The sequence below is a fragment of the Pseudochaenichthys georgianus genome, chromosome 11, assembly GCF_902827115.2.
Source record: "Pseudochaenichthys georgianus chromosome 11, fPseGeo1.2, whole genome shotgun sequence".
Taxonomy (NCBI): Eukaryota; Metazoa; Chordata; class Actinopteri; order Perciformes; family Channichthyidae; genus Pseudochaenichthys; species Pseudochaenichthys georgianus.
This window is the reverse complement of record NC_047513.1, coordinates 5,439,862-5,467,789: the sequence shown is the minus strand read 5'-3', so window position 1 is coordinate 5,467,789 and position 27,928 is coordinate 5,439,862. Positions and strand designations below refer to the sequence as shown.

At 40.7% G+C, this 27,928-nt stretch overlaps 1 protein-coding gene across 2 annotated transcripts in view; it reads left to right on the top strand.

Annotated features, from left to right (window-relative positions):
- Positions 1-26,557, top strand: part of tmem65 (transmembrane protein 65) — a 49,064-nt gene extending 22,507 nt beyond the window's left edge. Inside the window, exons 2-8 of one of the 2 annotated variants that reach the window (XR_004553082.1) lie at positions 15,932-15,976; positions 18,274-18,341; positions 18,516-18,570; positions 21,851-21,893; positions 22,331-22,436; positions 23,069-23,255; positions 25,942-26,557. Coding sequence is in view for 1 of the 2 variants with exons in the window: in XM_034094807.1 (XP_033950698.1) it covers positions 15,932-15,976; positions 18,274-18,341; positions 18,516-18,570; positions 21,851-21,893; positions 22,331-22,436; positions 23,069-23,191 (440 nt within the window). In the remaining variant the exon portion in view is untranslated. Of the gene's footprint in view, positions 1-15,931; positions 15,977-18,273; positions 18,342-18,515; positions 18,571-21,850; positions 21,894-22,330; positions 22,437-23,068 lie in introns of both variants that reach the window. The other variant, XM_034094807.1, reaches the window with a different exon arrangement.
- The last annotated feature ends 1,371 nt before the right edge of the window (positions 26,558-27,928 follow it).

Here is a 27,928-nt window from a genome sequence, read left to right as displayed (position 1 = left end):
CTCTAAAGATGTTTTGAGATTGTGTAATGTTCTGGGATGAATCAGTGCTCTATAATTAGACAGGGGATCAATGTTGATTTAAAAAAGAAAGGCGTTTATGCCAGGGGAATTTAATGCTCCATCACATTGAATCTGCAATCCATGATGCATCGAGTTCAGAGATTGTACAGCTCAGGTAGGCAGAGATTAAATTGGTCTGTTGTTGTTGCAGTATTTCAACAAAGTCTAAATACTCAGCATTTAAACTGCTTATGAAGAGTGAATAAATCCGATAAATCCCTGAGCTAATTGTGAAGAGTGAGACAGACCTACATTCCTTCTTATTTACACATGTAGATTTATTCTTTGTGAAATGCACCAGCAATGCAATGATGAAACACTCAACAATCCTCATTCAAATTCAATGTTCTTTCAGAAATGCATTTTCTCTGGACATCTAACACATTTTTTGTATCTGTATGTGATAACCGATAGACTTTAAACCTGGCTTGTGTTTAGCTAAGGAGTGGACCCTAGGAAGCACAGTACCAACTGGAGTTTGGATGAGCGGCCGATACCGATCGCTGATCCGATCGAGTGGGCGGGGCCTAAATGGAAGATTTAAACATCACTTTAAATCTTCCATTTAAAGTGATGTTTAAAACTCAGTTAATGGGGCTCATTCACTGGAGCTTCCACAAACAACAATCAACTTAATTATTACATTCAAATGATGTACATTATTCAAGTTTACATTCACGTTGGATAATAACACGGGAGAAATTAGCGGAAGCGCTCTCTTTTCCTCTCTCCCTCTCTCTCTTCCTCCTGACAGCCTGTCAGTATCTCATGCAGCTCACTGATCCAGTAATGAGTGACCCGACAATGAAGAATACATATATTTATAATAACTAGTTTAGCTTGTTCCAGAGGTAGATAAAATAGCTAAGTGTGTTGGGTCTAACTCTTACGGTACGTCCACACAGCAGCTTTTCAAAAATCTTGGAGCTGGGCGTGTCTGAAAGCTTGGGGATTTTTTGCGAGCAACAACCAATCACATGAATCTCCCGCCCCCGACATACAAAGCAAAAAAACCCGGGGATTTTATGCGAGCTATATATATATATATATATATATATATATATATATATATATATACACTCCCCAAACAGGCGAAAACCTACCAGTTTCACCCACTGTCTCTGCCACCTCCCTCCATGCCTGGTTCCTCCGGTTTGTATCCCGTTAATAGTTCTGGTCGTAAAGAACCGGGTGATTTGCTACCGTAATTTCTCGTTTGTAATATGAGGAAATGAACTGCGGTCTGGTTCTCCCTGTGTGTGTGTTTCGCTCCGCTTACCGGTCCATCGGGCGGCGCTGCAGGATTTCTGCTTCACACACGTTGCATACCGCTATTTTACTGTCTTTTTCGGACACCTTAAAATAATGCCAGACCGGTGAAGCCATTTTGGCGAGCTTGTTTTGCCGCACACAGAGAAAAGTGTCATGTATTTTACGTCATGCGATCAGCGCTCGCGATCGGCATGTTTAGAGAGCACCGATCGATCGGTAGAGAGTGAGTATCGGCCGATCTCGATCGGTGACCGATCGATCGGAGCATCCCTAGTAATTACTACACTGAACAAAAATATAAACGCAACACTTTTGTTTTTGCTCGCATTTTTCATGAGATGAACTCAAAGATCTAAAACATTTTCTATATACACAAAATAACCATTTATCTCAAATATTGTTCACAAATTTGAAAAGATCTGTGATCGTGAGCACTTCTCCTTTGCCGAGATAATCCATCCCACCTCACAGGTGTGGCATATTGCACGCACATCTTCACTCAATCCTGAGGGTTTCCTCAGCTCACAGCCTGAGCCCAAACATTGATGACCTTGCACTCAAGATGAGATGCCAAGTATCTGCTTGAACTCGCATCACAGAGCAGCACACTGAGTTTACATGCATGTTTCCTTCTGCACTTTGTTTCTTGCGACAACAGGGCATGTTTGATTTTGTCTTTGAGGGAAATGTTCTTTTTAAGCTGTTGTTGGCCTGTGGAAAAATGTAATCATAAGAAATTACTCTGGAAAAGCTGCAGATAGAGCCATAAGAAAAGAATGCAACTGATTATTTAATGTTTAATATATTATATATTATTTAATATGTTTTTATAGGCAATAATTTAAGCTTTGTTAGTTCCAGGTTTAATATGTGCAATAAGTTCATTTCAATAAGTTTTGCAATAAACACTGAACTAGTCCGGCCCTCGACTAGTACCCATTTTTTTATTTTGGCCCACTGTGTATTTGAGTTTGACACCTCTGATCTAAACTAAGGGTATATTCCTTCAAAACATCAGTCAGCTAATCGATTAGCATGCTTCATGTTTTTATTCACTTTTAAACTTTATTTATCCAAGCAAGTCATTAAGCGTAGATATTGCTGCAACATCAACCCTGTAACCTCTCCAGATTCTGTTGAAAATCATGCAAAATGCACTTTTTGATGTCTTTTAAACATAGATATTAGGGATGCTCCGATCGCCAATTTTTGGGCCAGAATCAGTATCGGCCGATCCGATCGAGTGGGCGATCTTGGGGATCTTCCATTTAAAGTGATGTTTAAAACTCAGTTAATGGGGCTCATTCACTGGCGCTTCCACAAACAACAACCAACATAATTATTACATTCAAATTAAGTGCATTATTCAAGTTTACATTAACTTTGGATAATAACACGGGAGAAATGAGTGGAAGCGCTCTCTTTTCCTCTCTCTCTCTCTCTCCTGACAGCCTGTCAGTATCTCATGCGGCTCACTGATCCAGTAACGAGTGACCCGACAGTGAAGAATAAATATATGTATAACTAGTTTAGCTAGTTCCAGAGCTAGATAAAGTAGCTAAGTGTGTTAGGTCTAACTCTTGGTGTGTGCTTCGCTCCGCTCACCGGTCCGTCACAGCGGGTGGAGCTGCAGGATTTCTGCTTCACACACGTTGCATAGCGCTATTTTATTGTCTTTTTCGGACACCTAAAATACTGCCAGACTGGTGAAGCCATTTTGGCGAGCTTGTTTTGCCACGCACAGAGAAAAGTGTCATGTATTTTACGTCATGCGATCGGCTCTCGCGATCGGCATTTTTAGAGAGCACTGATCGATCGGCAGAGAGTGATTATCGGCCGATATCGATCGGCGGCCGATCGATCGGAGCATCCCTAATAGATATGTGTCCACAGTGTGTAAGGGAACTCACAAAGTGTCAGAAAACAAAACCCTCTCTCTTTTCCTCCGTACCCAAATCTCTAAAAACGGGGGAACACCGGCGCGAATCCAGATTTGAGTCCGATATGATGTAATATCTGAAATGTGGGCTGGCTTTACACCCACTGCCCGATCAGAAATGTCGCTATCAGAAACAATGCCCAACGTGTTTTGGAAGTAATATGATCTGTGTTTACATTAGCAAGCATCGCTAACACGTTAACCTGTACTGGAGAGAGCATGTGTAAAAAAAACAGGAGATAAAAAAGGAACTCACTTTGTGGTAAACCCGCAAGAGAAAAAGCGTTTGAGCTCCATACTGTTTCAGAAACAATCCTTGATGTGGTTTTGAACATGATGTGGCGTTTCATCACAGCAGCATTTAGCTGTATCTGGGTAGAATTCTGAGCAGGCACAAGCTCCCCCCCCCCCCCCTCTTTTTTTTAAATTTTTTTTTTTATAAAAGCTAAGGACCCAGAATCTGCACTTCTCTAACAGGCCTAAAATAGAGGGTATGAGACACGGCTAGAATGGGTGATCTGTTAAGTATTTTGAGCAAAACACATCATCATAGATGTGTTTAATATTTGTATACATCTGAGACCCATAATATATGCCTAAAAATAGCATGATAGGAGATCTTTAATGTTTGCTCAAACATTGTGACCATGTTTCAGCAATATCACAAAACCAAATATCAATTGAGGCATCTCCAAATGTTTGTTTAAAGGTCCCGTGCCATGGCCATTTCTACTGATCATATTTCCATTGTTGAGGTCTACTAGAATAGATTTAAATTGTGCAATTTTCCAAAATCACATTGGTTTCTCATACTGCCTCTGTATAGTATGTTATTACATTACATTGCATTTAGCTGACACTTTTATCCAAAGCGAATTACAATAAGTACATTCGACCAGGAAGACACAACCTTGAAGAAAACAGAATCATATCAGTACATCAGGTTTCATAGAGCCAAACATTTCAAATGCTACTCAACTGGTTATAGATAAGCCGGTCCTTTTATTAGTATATAAGTGCTCTGTTAGCAGTTCTTTGTTAGTAAATCTATTGCTCGAAGTGGAGTCGAAAGAAATGAGTTTTCAGTCTGCGCCGGAAGATGTGCAAGCTATTTGCTGTCCTGATGTCAATGGGGAGCTCATTCCACCATTTTGGAGCCAGGATAGCAATGTGTAGTATGTGTATTCACTAGGGGTCGACCGCTAATCGGCCTGGCCGATATTCCGCATTTGACCGATTATCGCATCTGTTTTTTTTTTAAAAATCAAATTGCCGTTACAACTTTGCCTCTGATGCGGCCGTTTCTCTGGCTGCAGTCACCACTCTGTGTACACGAGCAATGTCCCGCCCACAACGCTATCTGATAGGCTATTACTGAAGTGTCAATCAACACTGAAGATTTTCCGGGCGGGAGCAATAGTATAAAGCTGAAGACTGCAGTTTCTGGACCGCAGTTAATGGACCGCAGTTAATGGACCGTTCTTCTCTTTTTTAATGGCGGATCGCAAACAGCTTTTAGTTGCATACCGCCACCTACTGTACATGAGTGTGTATCACCATGTCATTCCATCTCTAATAAACAAAATAACGAAAACTAAAATAAGAAACCACAAAACAAAACAATCATCCATAATTTATTCTAACCTACTTTTAGATTATTTTACCTATCCCAGTTTCTCTCAGAAAGGTAAACCGTGCCTTTTTGGTAGCTCTCACTCCTTCTCCTTCTGTTCCCAGAATACCAACCACACTCCCTCTCTGCCTCTATCCTTTAGTTTTTCTCTTTCAGCTTTATGGGTGACACAATTTAATAAAACATGTTCTACATTTCCCTTACCTCCACAGTTCCCACACTTGTCACTGTTACTAAAGGTAAGTAAGGTAATAGTACCTAAGCAGCCAGTTTGACATTATGACTTGCTTGTATTTTCATGTTTTTTTAAAGAAAAATTAACTTGTCCACATTGCTTGCCGAAAGGGCAGATCTGCTGGCACTAACAATGTCTCCTGCTGTGGAGAACACACTCTCGCTAGGGACAGAGGTAGCAGATACAGCCAGGTAGCGCTTTGCTAACATGGCAACATAAGGATATTTGCCGTTTGTAATAGCTTTGGCTCGGTCTAAACTTTTTGCGAGTGGTGGAGGCTTAAATGCTAGTGGGGGTTGGGTTTGCACTTCGGTCTTTTTTCTTTTGGTACCGGTGATATTCATGTTCGGGTGATGCCTTTTCAAATGAGTGTGCAAGTTTGATGTATTGCCAGCCGCGTAACCAATTTTAGTTGAACAATGCCGACAAACAGCTTTGGTTCGGTCCACCTGTCTTTGTTCGTCATCCTTGTACGTAACTGCGAAACCAAAATGTTCCCAAATCGGAGACTTCAATGATGCTGGAGGATGTTCGAGCTCAACTTTATCTGCGTTCGCCATTTCGACAGTTCCTCAAATTACTGACTAAATTTGAACGCATCCCTGTGACCAGCTCTCATATACCTCATTCACACCAATGCAACTCCGGTTCAAGCTCCGTGCTAGAGCTTTTCAGGTTCAGAACCGGTTCTTCGGTTTTGCTCCGGCTCTTTTCACACCGCCCAGAGTCCGACTGGTGCTGCGTCATTGCGTCATCGTTTGCATCATGACGTAACCGTTTGCGTGCCTGCTTCATAAAGCCAAACTGTGCGGAAACTAGGGTTGCCAGAAACTGACCATGATCAAAATCGATTATTCGGCAGCCCTGGCGAATAATAATTGATTAATCAGTCCGCGGCACTGAGTGCAGACGTCGATGTGTCCCATCATTCATATCACATCATAATGTATATATTTCCTTATCGGAGTCAGCTTCTTGAGCCGTATCTGGCCGTGCAACACTCAGTGTCACATACTGTATGCAGAAGTATTATTTTAAGCAACACATTAAGTTGACGAAACACTCGAGTCAAATGTAATTAAAGTCAGATCGTGTCTTAGACGGGGCAGTGATATCATAAACCTGTTAATGTACGCATTCAAGCACTTTTTCTTTTACCAGCTGTATTCACCTTGCAGGTGCAGCTCTGAGGCTTTGATCCTGGATAAAGTGTTTAAGTCATGGATGTTTAAAGTTTAACTTCTTCATATTTGACTAATATTATAGTTGACTTTTCATTCAGGAAGTATAATTCTGCGCTGTCAGTGCGCTTCTCCATGTTTGTGATTGGTCAAATGTTGCTAACCCCGCCCCTTTATGTGAACGTGCACCTAACTAGATGGGACACGGCTGGCTTGAGCGATCCACTTGATAACCCGCGTCGTAGGACCGCTTAGCGAGAGCGGTCATTTGTTGTTGATTTGGGTATTGACACGTCAGAGAACCCAGGAAGAAAACAATGGAAAATGTGTTGGAGTTTTACTCGCGACAGGGTGTACTTTGAGTGTTTGACTCTGCAGACCGTTTACATGCATACAAATCTTCATAACACACAAGGAGACGGGTAATAACCGGAAAAGCATGACATGGGACCTTTAAGCTTAATGAGGTACAATGTAGCAGTCTGACTGAATTCAGTAATCAACTCGACATTTACTTTGTAGGCTGCAGGTCTTCAAGTTTCTGTGACTGTTTGGGGCGTTCAGTTGGTTCAGAAGATGTTAAGAGTTGTAATAAGTAACATTTTCCTGCACCCAGGTCCAGTGTCACGGAGTGTAAAGGAATGTGTTGCCTAGTATCTTTAGCTCATTGAGCATTCTTCATGGAGATGAAGGAAGCACCAGACCACCATGTGGAACTAAAGACACACATCTCTTTGATAGTCGAGTCGATCTGATTTGTAGAGAGAAAGGATGCTTGAACCTTTTACCATAGACTTTTTTAAATAATAGTTTTAATCGCAAGAAAAAGGCATATAGAAAGAAAGGGGAATGGACTTAATTTAAATGTTTTACTTTAGAAACTGATTGGTCTATAAGTTGTGATCTTTTAGGCACAAATGTTGAACACTTGATTCCTCCAGATTCAACAATGTATTGCTCTTCCTAGTTTTGAATTATAATACATTACACAGTCAATATTTTTGGATTTAAACTGTGGCCTTGACAAATCAAAATGGGTTTGATGGCCTCAGCTTGTACTTGGCATATTTTACAGTGTGCTGTAAAAAAAATGTATGTCAATTTTATATATAATATTTTATTTATTTTTAAAGTCAATTGGTAATGAAGATATGTCTTTGGTTGCAGACCTACTCTTTTTGAGTGGCTGCATAAAAAGAAGATGAGCCAATATAGTGAGGACCATGTTCTATTATTAAACAATAAGGTGGGTGAAGTAATACAAGTAACAGGTGCATTTTTATGTAGCATGAGGCGCTGTGTTCAATGGAGAGCAGGAGGTTTTCCTGGCCTGGTTTGTAAGGCAAGGCAAGTTTATTTATATAGTAAGAATATTGTAAGAAACCTTGCACCCCTGTGTCCTGAAATAGAGCCTGACCTTTCCACAGAGACTGTTCAGTCAGAGCGGTGTGAGTCTGAGCACGATGCTGCTGCCCGTTTGTTTTGAAACCTAACGGCCCGTCCACACAGCGGCGTGCGTTGAAGCTTCCAACGCTTCTGCCCATTCACTTTGAATGGGGTCACTTTTAGCCAAACTGCATTTTAGGAAGCGACGTGGAGCGTTGCTGGCTTCAAAAGTTGAGCAATGTTCAACTTTTGACGCCTCGATGGAGGCGTCAGCCAATGAAATCCCGTTTATGCAAATCTGCCAGTACAAGCGCTAGCCAATCAAACCGTGTGTATGCTGGGAGCATGCCCCCGGACCCCCCTAGAGGAGGTGAGGTCCACCACCTGCCCACACCCCCAGTTAAATTGTCTCACCCACATTGAGGATGCTTCCTACGCCCATGTTTTATTCCATGCGTCAAGTCAGGCAAATTGGGTCCAAATGTTATTGCATCAATCATCTGTTAACATTAAAAGAACTAAATATATGCTTTAACTATTTTGTTCTAGGCAACTCAAGGGCTCAATGTGATTACTATATGAATAATGGTCCAAAATAACATTAAATGCATAGGGTTTTTTGTTAAGTAACATACTTTCGTCGCCGGCCGGCCGATAAATGCCGCGCATTAAGTGGGCCTGTCTGTCAATTAATCCCCGGGCCACTTTTTCCTCCCAGTCCGCCCCTGGAGACGGGTAAAGTTTAACCACACCTCGGAGCGCGTTCACTCCACCATCTCCGCAGTGTGTTGCTGCATGTAGCAGCCGCGCGTGTGTAAACTGCCCCGCCCCCTCGCACACAGACGGGGGAGAGAAAGATCTCTCTTCTGGATTGGAAAGATTGAAAATATATCATAGACGCATTTGTTTGTCTTTTTGCTTATTAGAAACGAGTTGGCGACACTAAGACTGCGATATAATGCTTATGTAGTAATAATACATGACATATATTTTTTACATTTCTCCAGTACTGATAAAAAGACCAATAACGTTGGAGTTTAACGGTGCGTAAAACACACGTGATGACGTCACCAACGAATCGACGACTTAATTAGTTGGCAACTAATTTGGTAATCGATTAAATCGATTAGTTGTTGCACCCCTAGTCTCAAGCTGAAAGTATGTGGAAGGAGAAGCATTTGGTGTAAGGTGTAGGAAAAGAGGATTTGAAGAGTCGTCCCATTGACTTCCATGTTAAAAAAAGAGTTTAAAAACCTGAATATTTCAAAAAGTATAACATATTTTTAAAAAGTTGAAGGTTTCCCATCGATTCCTGAAAAGGCTGAATAGTTTAATATTTGAATGGTTTCTGTAGCTGAAAGTAAGCTGAACTTATGGAGAGCCAAAGTATTTGCTGAAATAATAATAAGGGGAAGAATAAAGATTCAAAGAACCTATTATTATAAAATGTCTTTCACACTTGAACGTGCCCTTTATATAACCCAAATCTAGGAGGTTTTTATTTTTCCAACTTAATCAGCTTTAGATCTTTAGCGCATATTTTCCTTTGTATACATGCTTATATTTTTACCCTGCAATATCGTTTTTTTGTGCCACTTGTTGGCTGTTGAAGCATATTGTAAAAATAGGAATGGCAGACCATACACTTTTAAGCCACAGAAGACATGTACTGTAATGCTTGTTATCAGGTGTATATCAGTATGTAGTGTCTCTACTGGGACATGTCTCCATGCTCCTCTTTTCTCATACTGCCTGTGCTGCAGCACCTCTTTTCACCCTATGTCTGAAACTGCTCTGATTGGTTAGCTGGCCGGCTCTGTTGTGGTTGATTAAAACAGAGCGCTACGAGCACTAGCCAATAGAAGAGTGAGTGTAACATAGTGATGTCATTCATTATAAAGTGATGCAGTAGGGGAGAGGAACACAGGGAGTGTAGCTTTTGCAGACCATTTGCATGCAGAAACAACTTGGATAACTACAGGAAAGGGAAACTTCAAAAAGCATGATAGGGTCCCTTTTTAATAAAAAACAAACAAAAATGATGCTTCCAAACACATCCAGCAGTTATGGAGCAAGATAATCATAATGACTTTTGTTTGTGTCCAGCTGATGAATGCAAAGTCCGATATTGTCTCTCTTTGAGCTCCTTTGAAAAGTGAAACACCCGTCTCTTTAGCTGCTACATTCTCCACTGTTTCCCCAGCTAGTCTCTAACTGTGCGTGTGCTTTTCCCTGCTCAGTAAGTAGAGCACAGGGGCTTTTGACTGCGCTTCTGAAAACAGCGTAGTGCTGCAGACGATAATGTCCCTATGAGCCCACTGAGTCAGCCAGATTAAACAATGATTAACAATAAAGCTCCGTATGTCCAAAGGGAGCTGCAGATTCAGCTAATGACTATATGTAGGTTCATTACTATTTGCAAACTCTTTCAAATGTCTTTTTTATGAATTTATTATAAAGAATATTGATTAAAGCTGCTTTCATATGTGATCCTCTGATAATGCTCATGTACTTTACATTGAGTCCTGCCCCCTGCTAGTGTAATGCCTGATTGCAATTCAAATCAAAACTTGCATCCAAAAAGTTATTATATCAAATCCTCTTTTAAAAACAAAAATAGTGTTTTCTCTAGTTGTTCCTTGATGTTTGTCTCAGGCTCCAACAGGAGAACACTTTTGTAAACCCTGCAGCATTGTGGGCCTCTGATAGCAGATGGAGTGAGTTATTGAGACTTCCATTTGACTGTAACCAGGGCTCGACATTAAGGACTGCCCGATGGCCCGGGGCCATCTAGCATTTAGCTCGGGCAATGAAGCCTCACCTGCTGGTGGCCCGACCGGGCAATCTATTATGCCAGTATCATGCAGCTCGCGGATCCAGTAATGAGTGACCCGACAGTAAAACTAAACATATCTATAACTAGTTTACGTAGTTTGAGAGGTAATTAAAATAGCTACGTGTGATATTCTAACCTGAAGTGTGTGTTTTGTCCGCTCACCGCTGCATGTGATTATGCAGAGCTGCGTGTCGACTCGTCAGCAGCAGCTGATCTCTCTCTCTCTCCCGTCAGATTAGACTTCAGTCGCGTTTATGTCCATATCGATCAGATCCAGCTAGTTCTAGCTAATGATATGACTGCCTGCTTATTAAAAGACACCTAAACAATAAGTGTCGCTATGCAACCGGGTGAGGCCGCAAACTATAGCGCAGCATTATGCATTTGTTTACATGCCCACCGGAACCCCGAGGCATTACCAACAGATCAACGCACAATCAACCCATACAGGACATCTCTTTCTCCACATTAAGTGTTAGACATTAGAGTTGACTATTCTTGTCTGTCACATACTCTTCTTGTCTGTCACATAAGTGGCGCAACTGAAGCGGTATTGCTCTAAAGGGAAATTATTTTGACCGGACATTTTGACTTGCCGGCTAACGGGAACTCTGACGTCGCCATTTTGTGTGCTTCGCGGATGCGCTCGGCTCCTATCGACTGCTGCTCGGGTCTGCTCGGTCAACTTCCGGATGAGGAGGCATTGTTCAACCAACTTACAGTAGATAACATTACAAACATTTTTAATAGGGGCCATAATAGTGTAAATAATGTTTGTTTTGGCAGTTATAACTGAATGTAATGTTTTCTACTTTTTTACATCTGGGAAGGCATTTGCCTTCATCAGATGGAAAGTGTCTTGATCAACAACTTAAGTATTTCTTATAGCTATGCAGGGCATGCAAGCGAGCAAACACAAACAAAGAATAAAATTGAACAATATAATATTGTGGTGGTTCATCTTATAATTCAGTCTAGAGAATGCACCAGACAGCATCTAAGACCTGCAAACATCTAAATGTTCTAGGGGAGGCCCCCCAAACCCTTCGTGCGTCATTTCGTCCGCGAGCATTTTTCAGGGCAATCTCCATTGGGCTCAGGGCCATCTGCAATCCTTAATGTCATGCACTGGTAAATACTGTGCCCCGGTCAGGCAGCCATGTTGGAAGAGCTCTGCTCTAAGGTCCCTTTCAGACAGAGCAGGTTAAATAAGAAGCGCAGCCTCATCTGTTGGCAGTGAGGCCGCGCTGCAGCACACACGGGGCTACAGTCTCAGGTGGTCCAGTGAAAGACTTCCACTTCAGCTCTATTTCTATCTTTAGAGAATGCTTTTGAAGAATTAAAAAAACATTTAAGTAAAGAATCGGCACTATTATATTATTGTTGTGATGTTAAAACTAACAAACACAAAACAAACTGCAAAAGGTAATAAAAACAGTAGAAGAATCTTTTCATTTCTGCAGATTCATTTTATATGTATTCGCCGGATTTTGTTCATAAACTGCTGATATGACCTTTAAAGGTTTTATTGCATTTGTGACCATGAGCGTTATCAACATCTACTCACACTTTGGACCGTACTACAACAAGTAATAACATCAGTAGAAGAATATTTGCATTTCTGCAGATTGATTTTACATTTATTCGCAGGATGTTGATAAATTGCTGATATCACTTGTAAGGGTTTTATTGCATTTGTGACCATGAGCGTTATCAACCTCGACTCACAGTTTGGATCGTTTTGTTCTCTGCAGTGATGAGTGTCTCACACTGTTGTGAGTGTGTGTGTGAGTGTGTGTAAGAGAACAAATGTGCCCCTGGCACAAAGACGGGAACACAGAGAAAGATTGAATATGCTGCAGTAGAAGCAGTCAGAGCAGAGGAGCAAGGGATTACTTCTCTGACCCAACTCCTTACAGTGCTCTACAATTAGAGGATCATTTCCTTTCAAGAAATGCCTTCAAATTCATGGTTTGCTCAGCTTTTTAAGATATCTTTGCTTGCTGAGAAACACATTTTGTATTTGAATGAAATATGATCGTAATCCCTCTTCTGGCATTTAAATAAACACTCATTGCATAATGGGGACGCCATAACTAAAAGTCAAATCCTGAACTGTAAAACACATCTGGTGTGGTTTTGAAGAAGCTTGGTAATTACTGTAGAGCAGCCTTTCCCAAACTCAGGGTCGCGACCCCGTTTTGATTGGGTCGCCAGTTAAATGCATTGCTACACACACACACAGCGTCAGAGCTGATGGCTGCGTTGCAAATACAATCTTTTTAATTATTTTTTTATTTTTTATTTTGAAAATGAAATTATGCAATATAGCATTGTATATTGAATGATTTAATTTTCTAAATACAAATAAACTAAAAATAAAAGATTGTATTTGTATCAGCTCTGACGCGTCCCCCGCAAAAGTTTTCGCGCCGTCTGTTTATTGTCTGTTGATTAATCCCGATCGTACATGATGGCAAAAAGACGATACAAAGAGGAGTTTTTAAACGTTGGCTTCACAAAAGCTGTTAGAAATGGAGAGGAGCGGCCTCAGTGTGTTTTATGTGGAGAGGTGCTCAGTAACGAAAGCTTGAAAATGAATAAATTGGACAGACGTGCATCGGGACAAATCGAAGGATTTTTTCATCTGCAAAGAAGAGTCTTTCAAGAAGCAGTGTTTTGACGGCGGAAAAGTAAGTCACTCATTTTAATCATTTGTTTTGTGTGTTTGTGAGCTTGTCAGGGTCTGTTGTGAAATTGTTTCGTTAATGCAAAGTTGGATGAAATGCAGAGTCCCGCGAGTCCACTACATTCTGCAGCGGCACAGAGCGGTGTTTCAACTTTTACTTGCCTGAAATGTTTTTAAAACGGCCGGGAGAAAAACAGAGAAACAATAACCACAGGAAGATTAGAGGGAAAGTGACAGGCAGTATGAGAAGGAAAGCGAGAGAAAGTATCAGCCGCACGGACGTGACTGCTGCAGTCGTCTTGGGGGTTATTCCCTATCTTTATTCAAGAGCTTGTTCTTTAAATTTGAGAACATACTTTATTGATTTCACGTTCAGAATATGTATTTCTTTCCCTCAAACCCTGTCCTCGCACTCAAATAGTGCCTGCTTGCACTTAGATTTGCTTTGCTTCTGCTCAAACTGTAGCTTGCACTCGGATATATTGCTGCTTACAGATTTCCTGTGTTCCAGCTTAAAACCTTCTCCTCGCACTCAGGCTGTTTCTGTGCGCTCGTGAAATGTCTGCTCTCAGATTTCTTCTGTGCACGCTCGGATCTTTTGTGCAACAACCCTGTCAAAAACCCTCTGTGGGGATTCCTCACAGTATTGAGTATGTAAGTCGCTTTGGATAAAAGCGTCTAACAAGTAACTAATCTAATGCGCTATAAATGCGGTTGCCAGGTCCACATTGGGTATACAGCGTACGCCGTGTTAAAAATACGCCGTGTTAAAAATCACCCAATAACCCAGCAATGTTAATGATAATATCTTCTCTGTTATTTTCAGGCATTCAAAGGGAACTGAGGGGCACTGAGGGCATCCTATCAAGTCAGCCTCCACAAAAAAAAGTTAATCAGTTGCCAAGTGTTGGAGTTTCTTTGTCTCTCAGAGTGTTTTACAACAGCTCTGTTCATTTAAAAGTGTTTAAAAAATGTGTGTACATAGTATTTGATCTAGTGACAAACTTAATGTTGCACTTCTGATAATTTAAATGTGGTTTCACCTGTGATGTTCTGTATACTGCACTTCCTATAGTTAGTGTTTTGTCCCTTTCTGTTTACAACATGTTTGTTCTTTGTTCATTTAAAATAGTTTAAAATGGTGTGTACATAGTTTTTGAGCTAGTGACAAAGTTAATATTGCACTTTTGATAATTGTATAATTTAAATTAGATTTGTACTGTATATACTTGACTGCACTTCCCAGGTTTCGTCTTTCTGCTTTGATCCTTATTTTTTCTGGGCATGCTCAAAGAGAAGGTTGCTATGGTGAGAAACCGAATTGCTGCGATGCACTTTTATCATTAAATAAATATTTTCATTTTAAATTCATGGTGTGTTGCATTCTTTGTTTATAACTGTAGATATTATGGAAAATCATGACATTTTTTGAGCTTGGGTCCCTTAGGACCACAACATTTCTGTTTTGAGTCTCATGCTGAAAAAGTTTGGGAACCCCTGCTGTAGAGCATCCACTGGAAGTGTGAATTGTTGAACTTTAGAGAAGAGATGAGCCAACTGTCTCCATCTTGCTGCTGCAGCTTAAGGCCCCTGACACACCAAGCCGACACCAAAGGACACGTCCCGACGGAACACGACTGTTGTGTCGCCTCACGTCTCCTGCGTCTTGGCCAACAGTCGCACTGGAACACACCGCAAAGACTTCAGCCGACAGCCAAGTAGCACGCACGCACGCACTGCGCATGCGTGAGTGGCAATAACTCTCCTTACCAGCAGGCGGCGCTAGTGTGTATTTGTCATTCAAACGAGGCAACAACCGGAAGACGGACTGCGTGATACAAACTTCAGCTCTCTGAAGCAGAAATAAACTATTTAAGCATTGTGGCTGGCAACCTTAAAGTACTGCTGCTACCACATTCCATGCATCAGTAATTATAATCCAATATTATATTAATATACAACATCATAACATTGAAATGCAAATGATTTATCATTATGTACATCTGTGTCTGACTTTTATTGTAGTATAGCTAATTGTATTCATATTCTAATGTGATATCTAATGGCTGTAGTTTGAAGGTACGAAATAAAGTTTTGTATTTTGCAGTAGCGGTAAAAAGTATTATCAAATGTAGAACTGTACAATGGAAACAATCGACTAAAATACAATAAGATAAAAATAGTAAGTAATAGGCCTACAATAAAAAAAAAATAGCCACATCGTCCAGGGTCCTGTCCATTAAATACTTGAAGAAGCTATTGTCCACCTCATGCAGGAAGTGTGGCAGCAAATTACCTGGCAACTGAGTTGGTATTCGGTTTCTTCATTTCAGATCGCCATGGTGTAAAATAAATTCTTGCGTCCAGGTGAGATGAAAATGAAAAATAATAGCCCTCTGTGTGTACCTTCTTCACTTCCGTTTCGCTTCTCATGCACTGATTCACTAAGCTGAACAGCCAATCAGAGTGATTTCTTTTGCCGACAGCTCCCCGATTCGACATGTTGAATCGGGGGCGGAAGGTGTCGGCACGGCCGAAAAGACACAACGGTGCGGGACACACCAATCTGAGTAGGGCAACACGACGCTCATCGACAGCCCCACATCTATCGACGGCCTGGTGTGTAGGGGCCTTTTTAAAGTGAAACCTCAGCAGTTAATGAGCAAACGTCTGATGTGTTTTGATGTTTTTTCCTTTCAGAGAACCAGGAGCCCTCGCCGCCGACTAGGGCCCAGATCAAATATGGTGAGATTAAATGTGACACACACACTCACAATCATCTATGTTTTGGAAATAAACCGCAACCTGAAACTCCTCCATGAGTATTTATATGTCAGCAGTTCTGTTTTCCTTAAACACTTTGAGTAGTTGATCTCTTTTTTAAGTTTTAAGATATATAAGATATCATTCTATCATATACCAGTTTGTACTGTAAAGTCTGAACTTCGGTGATAACTTCGGTTCAATAACTGACCTCAACATCAGACTTAAAAAAAGCTATTTTCAAACAATATTTATCCACAGGGGGAAAATATTGAGACCACCAGGGGTCATGTGGAGTAGGTCATTATTAAAAAGGGTGAAATCCTCGTGCCCTAGAGATTACTAAACGAAGAGAACGGAAACAAAAAGAGTTGGATTTGTTGTGTAAACTGATTAAATCTTATAATTCATTATTGGATATTCATATGGCTTTCAAAATAAAAGTATTGATGTATAAGTATTATTTGTGTAGTGTGTATGTAATAAACATGCTATATCAGGAACCATAAATATAAACATAGACTAATAAGTGATAGAATAAATAAAATGCTATATTATCCTGTATGCTCTATTAAAAACCATAGAGCCACAGCATTGTACAAACTCTTTTCCACAATAGAAGCATGCAGACATTCGTCATATCAGCCTCAGCTGTACTTTGTTAAGGGCTTGTTATCTGATAAAGTTAAAGCTAATATGCTTAGATGGTGAACATGATATGAACCTGCTAGACATCTCAATGTGAGCATGTTTGCACGCTGACAATAAGTCCAAGCTCACAGAGCAGCTGGCTTTGATTCTCCAAACTCTACTACTTCCTCTCATTAAGTATGCAATACTGTTCAGGCCGGTCTGTTCTGTTTATTCATATACTTTGCATGTATTGACCATAGGGCTGTGCATCTTCACTGGTCTCACGATTCGATTATCCTGTCTTCGGTTCGATATCCCGATGCATCACGAGTCATACCAATGCGTTGCATCCTCAATTCTCTATATTACTGCACATGGCTTATTTTTCATCAATGCATACATGCAGTAAATACATATGAACTCTCTTTTTATTATTTAGAAAGTGCTTCAGATATCAATAACATAAATGTCTTGACATTAATTTATAAACCAAAATAAATGAATTGTATAGGTCTAGCCTCCGTGTGTGAAGTTGTTCCATCCTCAAAAACAAAAAGCTAATGCTCCTGCAGTCTAGCTGCAGCTTCTAGCCACGGTCTTCTGTTAAAAAAGGACACTGAATGTCCTGAATGTGGCATCACACACAGGACTTGAGTCTGAACACAGCAGACAACAGGAGTATTTACAACAGCATATACAAACTAAAATAGTGCATGTGGGTGCACACTTACATTCTCTGTCTTACTGTTACATAAATCCCATGGATGCATGAGACTAAGTTAGCTTCATTATATCTTAGTGATTAAGTGAATAATAAAGTTTATATCGGGTCACTATCAGCCTGTCACTCATTATTTTCAGGGAGGGGGCGGGGCTTGGAGGAACGGAGAGGAGACGGTGATCGCGGAAGCTTTTTTCCTCCTGCCTTCACAAACTTTACACACGTATATATCGTCTGAAAATTGCTAGAGGACATTCATACTCTGCAATCCAAGACTTAATTAAATCCAACAAAAACCTGACATGATTGTAACGCGATTATCTTTGAAAAACATAAATCCCTGTCTGTGTCTCTGAGCCGCAGCGACACGGAGTGATTCGGAGCGGGTCCTTCTGCTGTGGGTTCTGGACTGGTGTTCTTGTGTTGGTGGATAAAGCAGACTGCTCCGTGTTTGGTGTTGCTGTGCCGCTGTCACGTCTGTTCCCTGATCTCTGCGTCACCGACCGATTTGATATTAAAGTGACAGAAAAAACGTTATAGTAAAGCCGCGGCCGGAAAATCAGGAAGCAACGTTACTACTCTATAACCGATTATCTTCCGTCACTGCATCGAAACCGAATCGTCCAGGTCCGCATCGCAGAAACGATTATTTTCAACACCCCTAATTGACCACATATAATTCAACACTTCAATAATCTAAAAGGCTTTACGACTTTGACCTCTTCAAAACTTACTTAAAAGTTATCAAAACTGTCATCCTCTTCCTGATTTTAAAAATAGTTAAACACAATTTCCTTCAAATATGTTTGAAGTGAACTCATGTGTTAGAGTTAGAAACGGCACATTAAGCTGAAGGGTGAACATGATTTCTGCAGTTCCCTGATGGCAACGTTCTGTGTTAATCCTTCTTCCTGTTTCTCTGCAGTTTTGTTCCACAACTGTATCCCCTTTATTGGATTTGGCTTCCTTGATAATGCCATCATGATCGCAGCAGTAAGTGCCTTTTTTACTTACACAATGATGAAGCTTATTTTTGACTGTCATGCATTTCCTTCATGATTGACAAATGCAAGTCTCCGTCAATGATGTATCTTCTTCTGTCTACCTGTATTCTTTCTAAAACTCTGACTCTGATGAGACCCCCCCTCACTCTCTCCTCTCCTCCAGGGAACACAGATTGAACTCTCTATCGGAGTCACTCTCGGCATCTCCACCATGGCTGGTAAGAACATGTAGAGAATCTGTAGTCGGGTCACCGTGACATTTAAAATTGAGTTTATTATCTTGTCCCAAATTCCATTTATACATATGTTGGTCAAAATATTTAATCGATAATAATTGAAGTCATTTCTAAATAAAAAAGCCAAGCATTCTTTAGTTCCATCTTCTCAAATATATTTGTTTTCTCTTCAAAACATTGAAAAGTGACCTTTTCTAAAAACATGTTGTTCACCATAAACCCCTGCTATTGCTTTCATTCAGTATGGAGGTGGATTTGCCTCAGTATTATGTGTGTGAACAGGTCACAAATCTGTCTTTAAATGTGTCATCTGTGATTACTTTCCACAAATGCAAAAAATGATTTGTAAACAAAAAATATGTGGCTTATGAATTGTATTAATATAGTTTGCTGTACCTAGCCTTAGGGTACAGCAAACTCATCCTTAAGGCTACCCGTCATGTATTGGTTTAGGTGGGTAAAGTTACAAAGCATCAGTTGTAATTTATGAACTATTCAGATCTGTGTCAAACTAAGCCCAATTCAGTTACGTTGTGATGGGTGAATTACACATTTAGACACAGAATGTCTATCTATCACACAAGATGCACTGTGGCTCCATACTTCAGGCTGTAATTCACAGTATATTCTAGAAGCGATGCCTCCTCTTCCATCAGCCATCACTAGAGCCATGTTTCTACTTCTGAAGCCTGGCTGATGCCACCAGTTGTATAAAGTTGCACTGAAGAATCTTCTTGAAACTCCTCAGCTCTCCTGGGCACCGCAGCAGTTTCTTGCACACCGCCTGCTGCCATCATGGCTGCTGTTCTGGGTCTCAGGTCAGGTCTTTATTAGGCTGTGAAAATCATAAAGGCACTGGTGCTCGTCTTCTCCCTTTTGCTCAACACTAGATTATTCTGTTTCCATGGATACTTGGCTCCAATTTCCTCTGCAAAGTGCAAATGGGGAAAAAAAGGCTCTAGATCAATAGCCCGTCTTTATCCATTCCGGCGCTGCTTCATATTTGTGTCATCATCATCCAGCCTGCGGTGATGCTCAACGACTGATTTGAGAGCAGACCTTTTCTAGCTTTTAACTCTGACTCCCGTGATCATCAGCACTTTACTGCCATATGCAATCAGTCGGAGGTGCTGGTGAAATGAGGTTGTGAGATTGTATCGCTCTTTCACTTTTCCATCTCACTTCTTTGAGGGAACTTGGACTGAAAACTTCCATCTGGAGCTTTAGTTCCTGCTGGAAACTCTGCTAGCATCCAGCGCTAAGCACCGTTGCTTTTGGTGCCTCCAGAGATCCACTCAAAACAAACACATACGTAACGCCTTAAAGGGGACCTATCATGCAAAATGCACTTTTGTACGTCTTTTACAGTATACATGAATATGTGTCCCCGGTGTGTCAGGGAACTCACCAAGTGTCAGAAAACACAACCCTCTTTTCCTCCATACCCAAATCTCTAAAAACGGGACTGATTATTATTTGAATTTTTCTGACATCAGAAAAGGGGTGCTCCTCCTATATGAGCAACTCTCCACCTATCAGGGGAATGAGAGACCGCTCGAAAGCGCTGGAGACGCTGTAGTACATATGCCAGGCCTGTAAGTGGCGCTGTAGTCTGCCACAAAAGCAGAATCAGCCCTTGCAAAAACAGGGCTGGAAAAGAGCAAATAGAGCGAAATGAGGCATGGCTAAAATGCATGATCTTCACAGACATGTTTTATATAGGTATGGCCCAACAATATATTTTTCAAATATAGCATGATAGGTCCACTTTAAGTTGAACTAACCGTGAACAAATGTAATTTCTACCGCATTGTCAGCCATCCACTGTGAAAATCCAAGCGTGAATTATTCACAAGCGTTGTCGATCTGAAGCTCGTTCTGCTGACAGTCTTAACGTGAAGGCAGAAGGAAAAGGAGCTGACTGGTGTCTTGGAGGGTTTCCAAAGGTGCTCTTTTATCTGTGAACATGTAAACACCTTCTCTCACTCCTACTGCTCTCCTCTTGCATTGTGCTGCCACAGTCTATTGTTTGAACTTCTCTCTCTCTCTGCTTTTCATCTTCTTGCATATACGCATTTATGTGGGCCCTTTGGCACAGCACATTTTTAGGTACAAGCACTTCTTCGTGTGGGTGAGTTTCTTAAATGTTGCTGAAACGTGGGCATTGCAGGGACAACACAGGCTCTAGAGGTGGATAACAGCCTAAATATCAGCCACTTATTTGTAGATTAAACTTCAATTACTCCTTGAATCTTTTTTTAGGCACCTGCACAATGGCAACAGACTAATGCAAGTAGGCCAGACATCTTTTTCTCTTTAGACGTCCCCTCTTCCTGGGGGACCCTGATGCTTTTCTAGGCCTGGTGGGATATTTCCCAGCTCCCCTCCCGGTTTGACTTTCTTTGGAAACCATCTCAAGATAGTCATCCAGGATGCATCCTGATCGGATGTCTGAACCATCATAACTGGCTCCTTTCATTGTTACCGAGTAGTCGGTGTAACCCGAGCTAATAGAGTGGTGCAGCTAGCATAGCAAGGGCTCCCTTGACAACAAAAACTCAATAGTATTTTTTCATTAGATTTCTAAGTATCATATAAAATAAGATCTATGGCAAACACACGTTTATGATACTTGCATGTTTTGTTGGCATCACCACTTTTAGGATTTTTGAAGCGTAAATGCAATCGGCAGAAATAAAAAGCCAAGTTATAAATGAATTACACCACATTAGTAATGATTGACTAATTTATGCCAACAAGTGAAGACATTTTTCTTATTTCAGGCATCCAACCAAAACACGTTAAAAAAATCTAGACCCTCATGAGCGAGCCCAGAAGTGCTTACATGCCAACTCATATCCAGGCTTTAGGACTCATTCCTGCACCACTCTATTAGGATGTTCTTACAAATATTTCCTAAAGCACCATTATACTAGTTTCTGTATTTTTGCGATTTAGCGCCCCAGCAGTTTCAGAGTGGATGAATTGATGCACCACTTTAGAATATGTGGACAGATCGAACATTACCCCTGCTTTTTTTTTTTATGAATCCATTAGAATAGCTAACGAGTGGTTATCTTTGCTAACACAGCCAAACATCAAGCAATTGCCACAAGACAAAGCCAGCCAATATTACGAAGCCAATACCCACAAATCAGTCAATTCTATATTTATCATGTGATTGTTATGTGCATTATGTATCCGTCACTATGCGTGTGTTCATCAGAGAACATCAGAGTGTTCCCTCTTTGTGTTTGTGCAGCTGCTGCGTGGGGGAACCTGATTTCAGATCTGGCCGGTCTCGGGTGAGCAGCATTATGAACGCTCTGATGTGTGATATGTTAAGGTAGATGTGTGAAGTCTTTGAAGAAAGGTGCTTCAAGGTACAGTCTGTGTTTGCTGCATTTTCATTAAAAGAAAGAACTGAGGTTTCTTTGTGCTCTTGTTCAATCAGGTGGGATTTGAGTTGTTACTACTTATAGTTTTTCATTTTCATCTCATCTGCTGCTCGATCTTTACACATATTAATGCTTGAGTTTATTTTATTTTTATACTTTGTTGTTTTGTTTCCAGGAGAACAACTTTGTTTCCCACCTTAAACCTGAGGACCTTTTTTAGCTACATTTTAATGGTAGCTTTAGTTTCTGCAAACGGTTTCAAATGAGGGAAATGATTGGAATGGTTCATGATTTGTCAATAACTCTCTACACAAATATACTAACCCAAATATGTGTGAATGCAGTCTTGCAGGTTATGTGGAGGTTCTGGCGACCAAATTTGGGATGCAGGGTCCAGAACTGACGCCCAAACAGGCGGACATGTGGCAGACCAGGGTCAGCTCGCACATGGTGAGAAACGGATTCATTTATAGCAGCTAAATAACATCTAACACATGTATTTTAACTGAATTAAAAATGTTCCATGAGAAATAGTTATACAAATATTTGTCTGAATATATTTTTGACGTGGAAAGAAAAATCTAAATTTGAGAAGACAATTGCAATATGTGCATCTCTAATTTGATGACTTCAACACAAAGCCAACAGTTAGGAGATGACTACGAGGAACAAGTAAGTCGTGTTAAATGGGATAACATGGAACAAAGGTCCCGTGCTGGAGTCGAAGGGCTGATGTTGCAGTTTAACCTCAAAGGCCGTGTGCTCCGATTTGTTTCTTCTGTGAGGCACATCAGAGGAAATGTTTTAAAAGGAGAATCCACAGGTACGAAAAGAGAGAATTTGAAAAGCGGAGTAAGATCAAAGCTATCAGAAACTCATGTGGAGATAACTTCAAAGTTAGCAGCCCTGCAAGTGACTCTATTCTGCACACTGAAACATGTCTCTGGAGCTGATGCTGTGCTTCTCCTCTGTAGCATAGCATGCTAACAGGCTGTTCTGACATGTAATACATCCATTGGATTCTAGGTCTGTGGGTGAAGGTTATTTTGACTCTATGATGATATCATTTCCTCCTCCTGCAGGGTAAAGCCATCGGAGTGTCCATCGGCTGTATCTTGGGGATGTTCCCGCTGTTCTTCCTGGATGATGATGAGGACAAAGAGAAAGCACATCCCCGCATAGACACAGTGTCACCGTCTTCATAACCAGCCACTACACTGCACACTTACAGACTGGATCCTGCTGCTGTCAACTTTAAAAAAAGAACAAGTATTTACAGCTGGATGTTTCTCTGTCTTCCTGCTCCGGCGGCGTTCACACCTCTTCAGCCTGTAAGGCATTGCAAGCTGTTTGTGTTGGCTGATGAGATTCAGTTCACAAGCCCCTGTAGCTTCTTCCCAACACCATGCTGTGTTCACTGTCTGCTCAGTCAACATGTCAATACAATGGGTATTCTCCCATTTCAATTCACACATTTGAAATGTTGAGGGACAGGCGCTCCAGGGACCCAGCATCCATTCTTCTTTTTCACCGTGAGAAAACAAGCTTTTATTTAAAAGGAACCACCTTTTATTTATTTGTGAGGGTCCACATGATGTTAGTAGACACTTTCAATAATAATATTGATGAGCCTGTCTCAAGCACTTAAACAAATATATGATGTAGTCACAATCACATATCTGATGCAGGTCTGTTTGGTCTGCACAGCATAGCACTCCGTCCTCAGACCCCTCGGCAGATAAGGAAAGCCCACCCCAGTACGAACAAATGCATCACTTTAATGGACGCTGCGAAACCGCTTCAACTACATTCAGCCTGTTTTTGTTCTTATCCAATCATTACGACGGCAAACATTTTCCCCATTAGTTACTTAAACACAAAGACATGGTGGAAATGAATCTGAGTCTCAGCGTGGATTCATGCTCTCTCGTCAGCAAATACTTTAATTACACGTGTGCCAACAAACTCAATTAAATACAGTTTCCTCGTCAATAACCGGGCCACCAGCTAACTTTTTCTCATGTAAACTTAGATTCTTGCATGCAGTGTAGTGCTGTGTGAACACATTCTAATTGGTGAAAACGCCACCACTTACCGGATCAGTGCTCCACATTGGCAGACTCCTCAGTATATGAATCCATATCAAGGGGGAGGAGTTACCGATGCAGAACGCTTCAGCCTGAGACCCACCAACTGGAACCTTTGTCCCCCGTTGTTAAGAGCAATCAATAGTGTAGATTAGAAGCTCATTTATTCTTAGAAATGAAAAGATTTGGTTGTCATTGGAAACCAATGTGTATTAAGTCCCAGTTTTTGACACGGATCAAATAGCTTTTGTGAACGCTGCCTGCGTGGCTCTCAGGATGGGAAGTACTCACAACACCTGCACACTACAGCTGGTTCAAATATCAGCTTCAGCAGGTTCATAATAATATTCTTTATTAGACCGCCTCCTCTTGTCCACAGAGGGGTGTGAGTTGCCATCACACAAACATCCAGGTGTGGGGGGTCCCATCCTGACGGTAGAAACATGCAGCATGTTCAGGAACACTACGTCATGTTCATCAGACAGCCTGAGGCTCGTGTCCTTTTTATTTTGAACTAACTTGTAGAGCAGTACATGGAATATGTTGGGACACTTCTCAGCGCCCACTGCTACCTCCACGGGAATATGTGTCTGTGTTTTGCATGAAGAACTGATGTAGCTCTATAATCAAATGTTCCCTCGTCGGATGGTTTTCAATATGCTGGAATATCTTCAGATGTCTTGTTCCGGTTGAAGGAGGATCTGAAACTGAAGTTGCTCATTTCAGTTTTGGGCTTTACTCTTTGTTTTCCAAGGTCTTCTTTGTATCTCTGCTTTTCTTTCCGCTCCATCTTTTCTCTTATTTCTCTTAAGGACGCTTGATTTGGATCCAGCCATCTGTGTAACGCTTCTCTTCTTAGGTTTCTGCTCCATCAGACAATAAGAGCGTGCAGTCTGCCTAGCATATAGCACGAGTCACTTCAGTAGGTTTGATTGATTTCTACAGCTCAGACCTTGTCTTTCTGAAATGTGCAATCCCTCTCTCTCTCTCTGCTTCTCGCTCACTCCAGCTCTCTGCTCATATTCAAGGTGCTTTTTGTAAATACAGAGAATCCAATTGATCCTTTTGCTGGCTGCATCTGAAACCAACCCCTATTCACTCCTTATTTCAATTTCCATTTTGTAATGGTGCAACAGAATATTATTTTTATGGATCAACAATTATTCATTATTTGAATCAGAAAATAAAAATAAATGTTGGGGATCCTAGGCAAAAGTAATTGCCTAAAATACAAGAATCTTACATTCTAAATACTCACATTTTAGAATGGCACTACTTTATGTAATATGTATGCACTATAATTTGCTCTAAAAATATCCCACAATGCATCAAAACAAAGTAGAGTCCACGGCAATTATTGTTTGATTATCCTAAATAGCAAAGCCTAACCTTTGATAGATGCTTAAATAACATTTCTACCACACTACTGCTGATGCGTGATGTTTTATTGTCCCATAAGTGAATGTTGAAATGGAATCTCAAGCGTAGCTTTGCCCCAGTATTCCTGATTACTACATATTCAAAAGGAGAGAAATACTGCTTATTAGTTTACATAAACATATCAACTATAGTTATAGCGTTACACACAATTGTATAATCATTTAAGAGCAGTAACATTCTGGTGTTGCTAATGGGAAAATATGTATTTATTTGTTGCCTTATTTCCTCTTTACAGTAACATGAAGAGTTAACCCATCAGTGACTGAGGGAGGGGTTTCAGACTCACCACACTTTGTTTCTGTGAACCCTCAACTGGCTTTGACGCTAGCAGAGTACTCCGTCAGGAGGAAGGACAGCAGGAGTTAATGCCTAGAAAGGTTTGAGAAATGCCTAAACGCTAAAATGTTGTAATATTGATTGTGATGCAGGGAGGAGACGTGTTCATCTTCAGAGGGACGAGGACACACATCCTCCAATGAAAAGAGAATGAAGTGCAGGAGATGATAAGGGATGTTGGGAAACAATGGAACCTCTGAGTTCAGACGGACTGGAAACAGAAATGTTTATAAAATATTGTAATGAGTGTTGGATTCCATATTTAACTTTGTCTTTGGTTTGACTGTAAAAGCCGCGAGGGAGTTTGAAGAGATTTATCGAGCAGAACAAGAAGCAATATCTGTTTGAATCATGTGCTAAATAATAACTAATTAATAATCTATGTTCTCAGACACATGAACTTGAATGTTTTTGTATCATCTCATGTTTATATCACGTCGTGTAATGTTTTCTAACGGGATGTTCAGGCCTGTGGTGAACACATTTGGTTGTTTTGTATTCCTCTAGAGATTTTGAAGCATATGAACAAAGTATAACCTCTTAATGAATGCTGTGTTGCGTGCCGCCTGTGGACCAGCAGCTGTGCACCGATACGTGTATGTACTCCAGCCAGTCATGTGGAAGGACTGATTATACAGTATGCATTGTGGAACATAATGTGCAATTTAAACTCATGTAATAAATGTAGGAGTGTTACCTCTGACTCTGCAGGTTGTGCTGAAGCTCTGTTTGTCTTCTCATTCGTCGCTGAAGTGCCCTCCAGCAAGGCATCGGAACTCACTAAGGAAGGCTGAGGGCAGCAGATCTGAGGTCAGATTGTGTACGACTGTCACAGAACACACATGCACAGTAATGCATCTTAAAGTGGACCTATCATGCTATTTTTAGGCAATAGCATGATAGGTCTCATATAAAAAACATGTCTGTGAAGTGTTTTGCCCAAAATACCAAACAGTTCACCCGTTCTAGCCATTTCTCATATCCCTCTATTTCACTTCCTGTTTCAAAAGTGCTGATTTGGGTATAAAGCTTAAACAAAATAACAATTAAAAGAGGAGGGGGCTGAGCTCATGCGGGACCCGGCAGCTACTGTATAAACTAAATACTGCCGTGATGAAATGCCATATCATGCCATATCAAGGATTCTCTCTGAAACAGTTTGGAGCTCAGGCTTTCTCTCTTGCCGGTTACACCACAAGGTGAGCCGTCAGGTGTCCTCAATCAGTGCGGGCACAAGCAGAGGAGAAACATTAAAGGGCCATACACACCACAGGAGCCCAAAGCAGGGGTCGTCACACCAACATAAACACCTTAAAAGGAAATAAATGTGAAGAGAAAAAATAGAACAATTACAAAAACTATTTAATATTAACAAATAAAGAGAAATATTTACAAAGCATATAAATTAAAAAGTGAGATTATGACAAAATACAGAATATTATATTTCTAAGTGGAGGGCTGTACCGGTGTGTACATTTCATAACTACTCTGCTTTATGTTTTGTGCATTTATTATTTGAAATGTCGTATTAATCTAATACTTAAATCATATACTAATTACTGCTGGTGTTTTTTTTATTTGCTTACTATTAATCTAATCTTCTCAAATTGTGCTGATAAAGTGTTTTAGATTTGCGTGTCAAAAACAGCATTTAATACTAACTTCAGGTTTTCTTCACACTAAAAGGGAAACTTCACCACAACATCACAAATAGATGTTGCTCTTTCTTACCTGTAGTTCTATTCATGTGTTTACTGTGTTTAATGTGAGTAACAGAGTGTTGGAGATATTGGAGGTCTGCTCTCTCTCTCATCAAAAATGTAATTTGGCTTGTGGTGCACAAATAGCGCAGAAAATGATTATGAAAAGCCAAATAACTTCTCAGAACTTCATTTAGGAGCTGTTTACGTATAAGTACATGTACCATCCTCATCACTGCGCAGAAGGATGTGCTCCAACACCAAAACAATCCACATCAAGAAAAGCACTACAGCTACTGTCAGAGGAAACGTCTGTGTTTGATTTCAACCTTCAGTTTCTGTTTCTTCAGTCATGACTTTCTTAGTGACCTTTGCTCAA